Here is a 14,386-nt window from a genome sequence, read left to right as displayed (position 1 = left end):
TGGTGTCTGTCTCTGTCCGTTCCTGGCAGGACATGCTGCCTATGTGCACTCTCTAGCTGTCTGTTGGGTGGGCTCACTAGGACGTGGATGTCTGAGGTTTGGATGTCTAGGCTGGTGTGGTAAAGGCACTTCATGGTGGTGGATGAATGCAGGAGTAAGATGATAACAATAGTAAGAGAAATAAAGGGCTGTCACACAATAATATACAATTGGAAGGTCGGGGTAAATGGGTAGATGTAGACAGTTGGTAGGGTGTGGGGTGGGGTAGAATAGATGGTAAGATACACTATATGGGCAAAAGTATTCAGACGCTTGACCATTACACCAACAGGGACTGTAATGACATTGTATACAAATACATATACTTTAATATGGAGTTATTCCCCCTTTTGCAGTGATAACAGCTTCCACTCTTCTTGGAAGGCTTTCTACAAGATGTTGGAGTGTTTCTGTGGGAATTTGTGCCCATTCATTCTGTAGAGCATTTATGAGATCAGGCCCCGATGTTGGAAGAGAAGGCCTGGCTCGCAATCTCCGTTCCAGTTCATCCCAAAGGTGTTCGATGGGGTTGAGGTCAGAGCTCTGTGCAGGCCAGTCAAGTTATTCCACACCGAACTCATCAAACCATGTCTTTGTAGTCCTTGCTTTGTGCACTGGGGCACAGTCATGTTGGAATAGAAAAGGGCCTTCCCCAAACTGTTGCCACAAAGTTGGAAGCATAGCATTGTCCAAATGACTTGATATGCTGAAGCATTAAGATTGCCCTTCACTGGAATTAAGAGGCCTAGCCCAAACCATAAAAAACAGCCCCATACCATTAGCCCTCCTCCACCAAACTTCACAGTTGGCATAATGCAGTTAGGCAGGTAATGTTCTCCCGGCATCCACCAAACCCAGACTCGCCCATCTGACTGCCAAACAGAGAAGCGTGATTCGTCACTCCACAGAACAGGTTTCCACTACTCCACAGTCCAGTGTCGGTGTGCTTTACACCACTCCATCTGACTCATGGCATTGGTCTTGGTGATGTGAGGCTACATGCAGCTGCTCGACCATTCCATTAAGCTCCAGCCGCAGTTTTTGTGCTTACATTAATGCCAGTGGAAGTTCGGAACTCTTCAGCTATGGAATCAGTAGAGTGTTGGAGACTTTTACGCACCATGCACCTTAGCAGTTGCTGACCCCGCTGTGATTTTACGTGGTCTTTCGATTCGTGGCTGAGTTACTGTTGTTCCTAAACGCTTCCACTTTCTAATAATATCACTTATAGTTGACCGTGGAATATCCAGCAGGGATGAAGTTTCACGAATCGTCTTATTGTAAAGGTGGCATCCTATCACAGTACCACGCTTGAAGTCACTGAGCTCTTCAGAACGACCCATCTTGTATCACAAATGTTTGCAAATGTAGACGGTATGGCTGGTGTTTGATTTTATACATCTCTGGCAACGGGTCTGATTGAAACACCTCAATTCAATAATTAACAGGTGTGGCCAAATACTTTTGTCCATATAGTGTATATAGTGAAATAGTAACAGTATGTGTTTTTCTGGCTTTGTATAGTGGATTCAGAGGTTTGTAAATGAAGTGTGAATGGAGAATATAAATGTAACTGAGTTACAAGAATGGATTGTATTGAGATGGTTGTTTGGAGTGGAATCATGGAATTGTGTGAAAAAGAGAAGGGAAAAGTGGAGGTGTGGAGGGCAGGTGATAAACGTAAGTGGAGGCAGTATAGGAGGTCATAAGGCTTCATAGGTAAATGCAAAGTAATGGATAAAAAATAAAATAAAATACATTAGTAATAATATAGCAGTGAAAAAGAATACTATATAGCAAACAGATAAAGACAAGGTATTGAAATTTTTTTTTATAAATAGTGATACTTAAGACATATATAAGTGGCAAATATTAAAGAATGTACAAATAAATAAATATTAAATCATAATAAATAGTAATAGTTAATAGTACAAAAAAGAATTTCAAACTATTTGGGGTGCGGTGTGAATGTAAATGTGTATATAGGCTCCACAACTGAAACAAATTAAAATGATTCTATATCTTCCGTAAGAATAGGTTGGAGGTAAAGGCAAGTACAGGAATTTTCTGAGAGGTGGGAGAGCTTCATAAATCCTCTCACCTACCTTGGAAAAGACCACTTTGCTAGAAGGTGATGGCCAAGTTTGATTATAGGTGACAGAGTAGCCTACCTTCAGTAACATGTAGGTTTAAAGCTTCGTCCAGAAGGACACCGGGGCACGGAGAAAGTGTCTGGCGCAGCACCTGCACTCTGCATTGTGAAATGTTATATTTATTTGTGTGAGTTATTTTATTCAGTGTAATTAAAGATTTATGCCCTATCTTTTAAACTTACTGCACCAGACTTTGTATACGCTTTTAACATTTATAAACTGTCAATATGATGAGTTAACGAAAGAACTTCAAACTTCAACCAAATTTCCATTTCAAAGAGATACCGTTTTGGACATCTTAAAGATCATTATATCAAGAGTTGAACCTAAAGAAATGATCCAGTAGTTTAATCCAGACTAGAGGGTGACCTGGAGGGATCATTAATACCATGCACTAGTTGACACACAACTAAATTTTAAATATAAGATACTTTTTCAATGGAATTTAAATTGGACATTTTTTATATATTTTAAACAGTATTACACTATTATTGTTTTTTTTTTCTCTTTCCCTATTATGATTGGTTTCATAGCTGGGAAAGTTTAATGATTGTTCTATACATGAAATTGAGTTTAAGTGCATTTGTTTTATTTATCACATTTATTCACATTATATTTCCTGAGAGGTAGATAGCGCCTTATTATTTCTTTACCTTTTATGTCACATGACCCACCGATACACCGGGTTATTAAGCCATAAACCAAGAGGAAATGGCTTTTTCCGCATGGTTTAGGCACTTTTAAATATCATTTCCATCTACCAAAAGCCTAAGGAGATATCAGTAATAATATCCAACTCCACTGCCCCCTACATCTCCAGCCTCATCTCCATTCACGCTCCTTCCCGCCCTCTGCGTTCGGCCAGTGACCGTCGCCTCTCTTCCCCTCTGGTCACCTCCTCCCACGCTCGCATCCAAGACTTCTCCCGTGCTGCCCCCTCCACTGGAACCAGCTCCCCCGCTCCATCAGAACTTCACCCAACTTGTCCAGCTTCAAATGGGCCTTAAAAACCCACCTCTTCCTTATAGCCTTCCAGTCCCCCACTTAACTGCCCTCCTTCCAGTCTCCCACCTACCCCCCTTCCTCTCCTGCCCTCCTTTCTGTCCCCCTCCTACCTCCCTCCTCATAGCTCTCCTCTCCCCCGCTCTCCGTCTATGCCTCCGCTCTCCCCCTTTCCTCCTCCTACCCTTGCGTCTCTGTCCGTCCTACCCTCCCCTTAGATTGTACGCTCCTTCGAGCAGGGCCTCCTCTCCTCCTGTTCTCCACCACCTTAACTCTGCTTTCCAGCTCCTTGTTTCCTTCGTGAGGTCCTCCTGCCCTTCTGCCCCTCTCTCTACCCCCGGGGGCTCTCACCTTTCATGTAGCTGTACTTTCCGAGTTACTGTGCTTTTTGTTAACTGTTCCGTGCTGTCTCACCCTGTACCGTGTTTCTGTCTGTCCCTGTACGGCGCTACGGATACCTAGTGGTGCCCTATAAAGAAATATTAATAATAATAATAATAATAATAATAATGAGTTCGTAGGTGAGAAGGGCATCTATTAATTACATACACTGGCAAGAAACAGATTGTAAGCTCACCTGGCAATATTTACCTTGTAAGAGGTGTGGGGGACACATTATACATAAGGTAGCGAAATAACAGTTGTAGCTGGTGGTTGGGAGGTTTTTGTAAAGGGGAAACATTATAATAAGCCCCTCACCGGTGACCAACGTTTCTATGCAGCTATGGCTGGAATGAGGATAGTCTGAGGTGGAGACATGAACCAGACATTGTAGAAGTCTTAGCAGGTGGCGAATTCTCCTTCACTATTTACATTGACTGAACCTCAGTCTTCTTGTGGGTCTGGACAAGGGGTTTGTGTTATATGGGTACTTGACTTTAAGCCATCAAAACCAAGAGGACTCCCAACACCCAAATCCTTCTTTAATTTGATGTCAAATGGTGACTGGTTGTGTATATAACATCAGATTATATGTAAATGATGTAAATATGAGAGCTTACCAGACAATACAAATATGCAAAAGTCAAAATTCAAAAAGAAACGTTCGTAAGCAAATGTCTCTAGACCACATTCTACATTGTAATAGTCATCATCCTAACTACGTAGAACAAGGCGCTCCAGCGCTACGGGAACTGCTGGCGCTATATAGATGCTGATAATGATGTTGATAATTCCAGAATGTCAGTATTTAAAAACTTATAGAAATGTCTCTACTATTGAGAGCTTTAGGACAAAAAGGTATTATCAGATATTCCAAATAAGAGTCACAAACAGCAGAAAGATGTTTCATAAAGTATTACACACCTATAGGAGGGATTTCATCTCATACTTGTTCAGTTCAGTCTTACCAAATTTAGCACATTTTGAACAATATTGACTGTTTTTATTACTGGATAGTGACCTTACAAGTTTTACCTTGAATCTTAGCCACAAACTGGCACATAGCCATCGGGCTGGAACATGTCACCCTGAGAAAAACACCCAGATATCTGCAGTACTGAAGGGCTTGTCCAGTCCAGATAATTCCTGTGGCTGTCAAAAATGATGGTGTCATTTACATTGCTACAAGTATCATCTTACATGTAGGGAAAACTATTGGACCACTACGGAGAAGAGCCATTGGACATGTATCTGACACCCTAACTAAATTGCCAAAACAAATACCAATATTTGGTAAAGATACAAGGTAAATCCCAATGTTCATAAATTGTCGGGGCTTAAATAATTGAAACTGGAAAGGATGATATAGATAATTGGTTCCTCAAAGAAGAGAAATTACGAATACATTATTGAAAACGGAGCTGTACATTCTCTGAATTAAATAATATGTGTACGAAGGACATATCCATCACTGCCGGGACTCCCTGACCACTGGTACAGCATCGCTGCCATCACCTCTCCCCAGCATGCTCCTCTTACTGCCAGGACCCCTTCATCACTGGCTCCATTTTCATGGGGAATCCCTGACCACTGAGACCTCATCGCCACAATCACCTCTCACCAAGAGGTTCCTCCTTCAGCAGATACCCCTCATCACTGGACCATTATTGCCGGGACTCCTTGACCACTCAGAACTCATCGCCACAATCCCCTCTCACCAATAGGTTCCTCCTCCAGCAGATACCCCATATCACTGGCCCTGTTACCGCTGGGACTCCCTGACCACTGAGACCTCATCCCCACCATCCCCTCTCACCAATAGGTTCCTCTTATAACTGGGTACCCCCTCGCCACTAGCCGCATCCCCGTCCAAACTTCCTGACAACCGGTACAACATCGCTGCCATCACCTCTCCCCAGCATGCTCCTCTTACTGCCAGGACCCCTTCATCACTGGCTCCATTTTCATGGGGAATCCCTGACCACTGAGACCTCATCGCCACAATCACCTCTCACCAAGAGGTTCCTCCTTCAGCAGATACCCCTCATCACTGGACCATTATTGCCGGGACTCCTTGACCACTCAGAACTCATCGCCACAATCCCCTCTCACCAATAGGTTCCTCCTCCAGCAGATACCCCATATCACTGGCCCTGTTACCGCTGGGACTCCCTGACCACTGAAATCTCATCCCCACCAGCCCCTCTCACCAATAGGTTCCTTTTCCACATTTACCCCTTATCACTGGACCTTTACTACCAGGACTCCCTGACCACTGAGATCTCATCTCCACCATCACCTCTCACCAATAGGTTCCTCTTAAAACTGGTAACCCGCTCACCATTAGCCCCATTCCCGTCAGAACTCCCTGGACACTGGGACAACATCGCTGCCATCACCTCTCACCAGTATGCTCCTCTTACTGCCAGGACCCCCTCATCACTGACCCCATTATTATGGGGACTCCCTGACCACTGAGACCTCATCGCCATCATCTCTCTCCAATAGGTTCCTTCTCCAGCAGATACCCCTCATCACTGGACTGTTACTGCTGGGACTCCCTGACCACTGAGACCTCATCGCCACCATCACCTCTCACCATTAGGTTCCTCCTCCAGCAGATACCCCTCTCCACTGGCCCCGTTACCGCTGAGACCGCATCAACACAGGTACCCTGACCAGCAATCCCTTCTTATCACCAAGCTCTGTCACCTCCGCGACCATTAGCAACCACTTGTGCTACTCCAATGTAAGTTCTATGGATATGTTCATTTTCTCTTCACTTTCATTTTCTTTTACTGTGACTTATTGACTTAATGTGCTGGACTGATTCCGCTGTTCTGTTTTGTTGGATAAATTCACTGGACTGGCCGTATAAATTCTCTGGTTCTGCTGTTCTGTGGAGTAGTGGAATGTTTGTCACCTAATAAACTTATAGAGTCTGGTCTTCACCCATAGCAGCCCCTTTTACCCATCACCGGTACTCAGTTGCTCCCAGGTCTTCTGTGGTATTATAGGTTTATGTGAAGACTGGTGCATACAAAGATATATTAGAAATGAAACCCTCATAAACTAAACTATTCTCAGAGTAGCGTTAAGATCCTCAACTGCTAGAACTCCTTCATGAGATGTTCACCTTTAGCAGCCCCATTTCCAAGGAATTTGTTATGTTCCACAGCACTTGGTTGCCCCCAGGACTTCAGCTTGTGTAGTAGCAGTTGTTGATCTAGCATATACCCGGGTGAGTGGTAAGTGCTAGATAACTTACCACTCATGGTAGGAGGTAGTGAGCAACCAGGCTGTGATTGGCAGAACTCAGAGTCAGACAGGCAGGGACTATTGTGGAATAAATTTTTAGGGTTAGGGTTAGGTGATTTTAGGGTTTTTAAATGGACTAATGTATCTGGGTCCGAACTTAAGAGAAGGCTGATGGAATTTCATGTTCTTAGTAGAAAGCTATACCCTGTCCCCTATCTTGTACTTACAAGGACCTCTGAAGGGATCCTGAAACAACTTGGCTGAAGACGCAACTTGCTTCAATGAAAAGTTTATTCTATTCCATATGCTATGTGGGACAGAGGGAGGGACAGAGGGAGGGGGAGGGGAGGGACAGGGGAAAGAGGACATCTGTAGATAGAAAAGGAACAAACACTGAAATATTTAGAATCATTGACACTCAATAAAGGGGGATATTTCTAATGCCGCAACCAGCCTAAAAGGTGCCAGCGTGCCCAGTTTATATATCCAAAACATCTCTCTACAGGCGGGCTTATTAGCCAATCCCCACCTACAGCACCCAATACCATGTGTAAGATTGATGTCCATGAACTGCCCTAGTCACACTGTAATAAACTGTAATTGCAGTACACGACTTCCTTAATTTCCATACAAACACCAGGAAATGTGCAGGTACTGTAAATGTGTTTTCTCTGTTCTGTTCTCAGAGCACAGTGTTAAGTACACACTAATAATAACAGTTTGTTTGTTATTTTTTTAAAAAAAGATCTCAGAATCTCTGGGAACGTTATCCAGTGACCTACGGGGTAAAGTGCTCAGTACAATATGTGATAGGCAGTGCTGGCTGCTTGTGGAATCTCTGCAGTCATTGGTTCCTCTGTTATAATAAACACTGGGACACACACTGAGCCACAGGAACATGGCACAGACAGCAGACAAGGTGTCAGACAGCCCATGGCTGAATGTATATCACTACCTGCAGCTGGCAGCTGTGATCTGCCTGGTGTCTGCTGTCTTCAAAGCTGTCCAGGTGTTTATGTCCAGGAGAAGACAGGTGTCAATCTTCAGACAGTTCCCTGGTCCTCCTGTGCACTGGCTGCTGGGGAACGTGAATGAGGTGAGTCTAGTGCAGAATGAGGGTGGGATGTAGTAACTGTGGTGAAGGTACTGATATCATCCCTCAGATATTACATGTACGTGTTACAGTCTGCATGGAGCAGACTCATGAGGGGTTAAGTTATAAAGATTACTTTATTCAGCGTAGAGCAAACAGGCTGGTGTATAAAGGTAGAGGTAGAAGTCCAACCATTCCTCAGCATGTTCTGTTACTGTGATACATTTGTTTTTATGACAGGACTGGCTGTTATATATCCTCATAGAGTGTTATTTGTGTCACATTCTGATACAGTCTTTAGTGCTAAATGCATCAGATCGATGTCTAGTGAGGATAACCAAGTACTTGTTTGTATCATAAGAAAGTCTCCTGGTTTTAATAAGAAGTTAATTGTCAGGGTTACGATCAAGTCTTCACTAAATGCACTTAAAAATATCATTCACACAATCAAAGTCTCAGAAAAACTCAGTGGAGGTTTCAGTATAATCTGCTATCTTATAAATCCGATCTGTAGACATGGGTCTGAAGTCCCTTTAAATAATTTCCCTAGAATTAATACCTGCACAGCACTTGATCAGTGCTAGAATCACTGACTTGAAAAGTATCAATTAAATCATTTACCATTATTGGGATTGAGGGTAATGATCTCGGTTTGATAACTCCCGGTGTGATCTCGGTTTGGTGACTCCCGGTCAGGGCCATCTTTTCCATTGGGCACGATGGGCAGCTGCCCGGGTGCCCCATGGGCAAGAGGGCCCCATAGGCATGGCTCTTAATGAGAATAAATAATCCTGCAAAAGAAAAAATCCTGCAAAAAAACCTACAAGGGTCACTGAGCAAGTACATCTATCTATCTCTATCTCTATATATCTATATCTATATTTGTATCTGTATACATCTATATATCTATATCTTGTCTAAGTTATTTTCTTTCCGTCTCTTTAAATAATAAATGAGATGAGCAGGTTTCCAAAATATAATATTTCTATAATATATTAAAAAGATATAATACATAGATACAGCCATACTGGACGAAGCAGTACATCCAGGGTCTCAGAATGCCAATTGACCCCCTATATCCGATTAACTCATTCATTTATAGGATATGTAACTCCTTCTTACATTAAAACACACCTTCCCAGCTTACATCACTGCTGGCACTTTATCAATAAAATAACATGTTCTATTGGATGGTCAGCATATGGACATATCCGGAGATGATTGCTTAATCATCATATGACCATGATCTAATCTGTTTTTCTCCTGAAGTGTGCAGAACTGGAAAATTACTAAAAACCTGTGTTTCATTAGTAATATTACATAAGTTGTTTTTCCAGCTAAAACTAGGGTAAAGTTCGTCTTCTTAAAAGTACAGGTCTTAATAATACATTGGTTCTATATATTAGTGTTCTATGTGAATTCATATGTATTTCTGTTAGTTCTGCTAAAAGGTACTTTGACAGTCCCTCCCTTTTGTATTCACATAAAAGATACGTTTTCATGTGACTATACTTAATTGAATAGGAGTATATATTTCTGCCAGCACTGATGTTCTCGGATTGGTTTGACTCTGCCAAATATTTGTATACGATACAACCCATACTTTAAACAAGTATACAGAAACAATATTGTCAGAATTATTATCACAATAAATTTCATGTAAATATACATTTGGTTTGATGGCCACTTTTCAAGTCCAAAAAACCATATACTTGGATATAATCATGTCCATGATGAATCATTTTAAAAGTCTTTATAATAATTTTGTCATTAAAATCCTTCTTCATATTATAGGTGTTGTTTATATAACGTGTAATTATAGCTTGTGGATCGGAAGTGTCGTTGATTAGGTAATAAACAATGGACTCCAAGTTCCGTCTCAAGGATTAAACTTTATCCTCCTGTTTGAGCTGTTAAATAGTCCAAAACTACTCAACGTTGTAAAAGTTCATATTTAAATACCTGTAATTCAAGTCCAACATAATGAAAATTATCATGATAAATTTCAGTCTCATCAATTAACTCCTGGAAAACGTTCAATTTCATAAATCTATAATTTCCTAATTTCCATAAGTAAACATATTATCAATATTTATTCCCATTTTATGTCTTACTGACTTATTAATGAGTAGAACATATTTTTATTATTAATATCTCTTTCAGCTCATCATTCAACACTGTATAAAACCGAGGAACCACTCTTCTTAAACAGCATAATTCCTAATTAATAACCATTTAATTGCATATTTTTAATATATGTTTGTATAATAAATGTTTCCTGGTAAAATAAATGAACCATAATATTCTAACACCATGGTTGAGATTATCATCCCCACGTGACATTTCTTATCTAGTATCTTTTCGCCTAAGTCTGGTTCTGGTAGTGTATGCTTAAAAAGTTAATTATACTAATACAAAATGCATTGTGTACATATTTTACTCTTTAGTGCTTCGGTGTTATACCTTTCAAATGTAGTTACATCCCGTTTGAAGCTCTATCTTTAATTTAGCTTTCTTATTTTATGTAATTTCTAAATCTCTGTCTACATCAAACGTACACGGTTCTTTACACTCGGCACATATGGTTCGAGCACTATAACCACTGTATCACACTTATTCATGCTAATTCTTACAACTTTAAGTACTTATTGCTTTACGGCAGCAATGTATATACCTGATGCTGTCCTTTATCTGAGGTGTTATCCTTTTAACCTTATTTATTGCTTTATTAAACATAAAAAATGTATTCAGTTATCTGTGGTGCTAAACCCGGAGATTAAGTCAAGTTATATATATATTTTCAACAATTCGACCATAATCACTAAAATCTCACTTATGTCCTTGACATATTACATTAGGACTAATGTGTGTCATTCTTCATAAGGTACTGGAAATGGTAACATTGGCATATTTTTACTCAATAAAAGAGTATTAGTACACGCCCAACAATTTGTAACTCCTAACATTTCACTTAATATAACATACTATCGGTCCACTGGATATTCTCTCCAGCAATATTCATTATTATCAGTCCACCATATTAAACACCTTTTTTTTGGTGGAGGACCACAATACTCACAAATACATTTTGGAATTGGTGGTAATCCTTTACAATTTCTGAATTCTCTGGTTTTCCTGTTTAGAAAAGAAGCAGAAATGCTCTTATTAAAATCATCCTCATCTAATATATCAGATGGGCTATCACCTTACCACCTTCTCCTCAATTCCTTTCCAAAATATATAAATAACATGTTGACGCTTCACATATCATTGTTCCTATAAGAAAGGCAGCAAGGTTGAATTTTCTTTGCATCATAAGTCGATAGCCTTGTAGCTGATTATACATCATCACTTCCATCTTGATTGAAGAGTTCTTTTAAACATAACTCAGTCTCTTTATCTGTATTCAGTTTTGAGTCCTTTGGTTCCTTTAAGCTTGGGTCTTTGACCTGTTTGCAATGGGAACTATGGATCCAAATGTCTTTCTCTGCAACTTTTACGGCAGTATCAGTCGTTATAGAACTTGTCTTTAGCAGGACCATCTCATCGATCTGTAAGGGAACCAGAGTGTAAGAGATTCCTTACCATAAAATAGTCTCTAAGTTGTATTCATGTGTTCTTCTGGACCTTCTGAAGCTTCTGCAACTGTTCAGACAACTGTATGACATATTGCACAGTTAGATCATGATGCAGCTTGAAGTCTGTGGATTAATAATGTATCTTGGCTGACTTCCAATAACAGTTCATATGGAGAGAGATTGAGAAGAGATTTAGAAGTGATTCCAATACCATTATAAACTAAAGAAGTGCCATTCCTGTTTCTTTAGTAAGCCTAGTTATTATTTAATTACTCCATTTATTATTTCAACTTTCTCTGATGCTTGAGAATGATATAGTGCATAAAGTTTGAATATATTACCATCATATTACACATTCTTTAAAACACTTTTTTTCTGAAATGAGTCCACTCTCTGGGTGAACTACATCTACATACAAATTCTGGCAAAATCTTCTTAGCAATAAGTTGTACTATGTCTGAGGCAATTAACTAGGCCTCATCTCACCAACACAGATCAATACAAACTAACACATACTCTTAACTCTTTTCTCTTAATTAAATAAAATCAATACACTAATTTGTAAACATTTGAAAAGGTTATATTAGACAACTATCTGACCTTAGTAGACATTATCTTTCCTTCATTCTTCTTAAGACAAATTATCACATTTCCCATTTAAACTTAGCATATGTAATATGTCTGGGCATTCCAACAAGATATAACAATTTTAGTCTTGTTATCTGCTCCCATGTGTACTAACTAACGCATGAACACTTTCTGTAAAGATAGTAACAACATTTTTAATGCTACTGGTTTATTTTCTATATTTACCCAAATTTCATTCAATATAGCCTTTTACTGACATTGTTGTAAATTCTCAAATGTGATATCATTAAAAATCATCAATTGGATATGTGGCCTTTCTCGAGTTGCTGAGTCTGCTAGTATATTTTCTTGCAGATCTGTTGCTGGCTATAGCAGTGTACTGGGAGATCTCTCTGTGTATCCGTTCCTTTAAGGATAACCCAACCCCTTTCAAACACCTGCTATACCCTATAAATTAATTGAGTAACTTCCACTTTATTTTTTTATATTCTAGTAAGACTTTATCTGTCTGTTTGGTATGTGCCTGGCACTTAATGGCTTCAACCTCTTTTGGCAACTGTATAGCCTCTTATCAGTTGCTTGACTGTTTGTGCATGTTATATAGGTGTTCCTGTTAATGTTAGGTAACCCCCTATATCTTCAAATAATTCCAAAATCATAAACTACGGTATTGAGTTACTACACGTAACATAAATCTGTGTAAATGTTTTCCTTTACCTAGTTGACATGCTTTGATGAGTGCTGTTATCTCATTATGTACAGTGATTGCACATCCTGTCACTGTCACTAGTGAGCTCATCATGCGTTTATCTATAAAACAATTTCATCAGTAAAAAAACTTTAATCTAAATTCTCCAATGTAGTCTCAGAAATGTCTGGTAATACAGAAAAAAAACTTACACATTTACTTAATTCAATAATGCTCATTGCCTTCCTTGTCATGTAAGGTTTCTAAGCAATGATGTAGCAAAATTTAAATTCTGACATTTGCATATTGTGATGTTAGAAGAATTAATGCAATTTAATTTAATTTTAATTTCCCATTGTATAAACCATGCTACAGGCACATGTCTAGTCTGTGCATTATTCAGGAGTTGTGTGACAACACGAGGGACAAACAAATGTAACCCACACTGCAACACAATATCCTGTGTCTGTTCCACAATAATAGCTCCTATGGCTATAAACCTTAAACATGAAGTTAATGCTTTTGCTATCTATCTAATGGTATACTAATTATCTTCTAAATATCCTAAAACAGTGTTATCTTCAGTACAAAAGAAAACAGTTCTTATAATTTTAGATGCCTGATGCAGGGGTAGAGTCTTTTAATCTTTTCAACTGCCTCAATGTATTAAGGAGTGTATGCTAGATAATGTTTTTCAACTTCATACAGCATACAGCTGTGGCTGAAAATCCTAATATTCACTGGCTACAGAATTGTGACATATCAAGAAATAAATGTATTGCTTTTATTTATTTATTTTTCCTCTCATTATTCTGAGGTAGAGGGTGTTCAAATATCAGGACCACCCTTTAGGAAATCTAAATATCTCTGGCCAGGTGTCCAACAATTTAATCTTTTTTAATAGATAAATGAATTTTCTCCTTCTTGGATACTTCTGAAAGAAAACACAATAATTATTTTGTTTCTTCACTGCAGAAAATCATTCACATATTCCGGTTTTCTTGTCTCCTGTGGGTACAAAAGATTGCAAATTATTCTGCACACATTATAACAAATAATTAGAACTGTCTATAAAGCTTTATAAAGATTGAACCCCCCTGTTGGCAACAGCAAAAACAATATTCTGAATACTTCTTATTAGCATTAAAAATCATTGCTGCGCAATCTATGACTGAGATCTGCATTGGTATGCAGGGTGGGGTCCAGTCCTTTATCCGTTCGATGATACAAAGCTCAGAACACAGAAAATTTTCCATATACTGAACTCCTCCTCTTGGCAAGACAAATGAAAAATCCGCCCCATTCCATCAGACGTGGGAGATGGGAGGAGAGACATTTTTGCAAAATGGCGAAACCTCAAAAAACACGAATGCATCACTGACGCAGTTAATATTTCTCAATCTCCCTATATAAATCACTACACAGGTGCCATTTTCAAACCACTATCATTTTCAATGCAACTATTTTCTGATAAAGTTAACATAACACAGATTTTGTTTGCCGTATTTCAAATCACAACTATTCCACTTATTAAACTATTTCACTATTTAATACACATTAAAGACCTTATTTAAATATTCATCTCATGCCTTTCTGCCGATTCAAT

General features: G+C 39.3%; 1 protein-coding gene across 1 annotated transcript in view; it reads left to right on the top strand.

The window, feature by feature from the left end:
- The first annotated feature begins 7,716 nt into the window (after positions 1-7,716).
- The window catches only part of LOC142097105 (cytochrome P450 4A6-like), a 52,189-nt gene continuing 45,519 nt past the window's right edge, over positions 7,717-14,386 (top strand). Inside the window, exon 1 of the mRNA XM_075178697.1 lies at positions 7,717-7,929. Within this exon, the coding sequence (XP_075034798.1) occupies positions 7,732-7,929 (198 nt within the window). The 5' untranslated portion in view covers positions 7,717-7,731. The remainder of the gene's footprint in view (positions 7,930-14,386) is intronic.

Source organism: Mixophyes fleayi, chromosome 7, assembly GCF_038048845.1.
Source record: "Mixophyes fleayi isolate aMixFle1 chromosome 7, aMixFle1.hap1, whole genome shotgun sequence".
In the NCBI taxonomy this organism is placed as follows: Eukaryota; Metazoa; Chordata; class Amphibia; order Anura; family Limnodynastidae; genus Mixophyes; species Mixophyes fleayi.
Note: the sequence above shows the minus strand (reverse complement) of the source record. Positions and strands in the feature narration are given on the sequence as shown.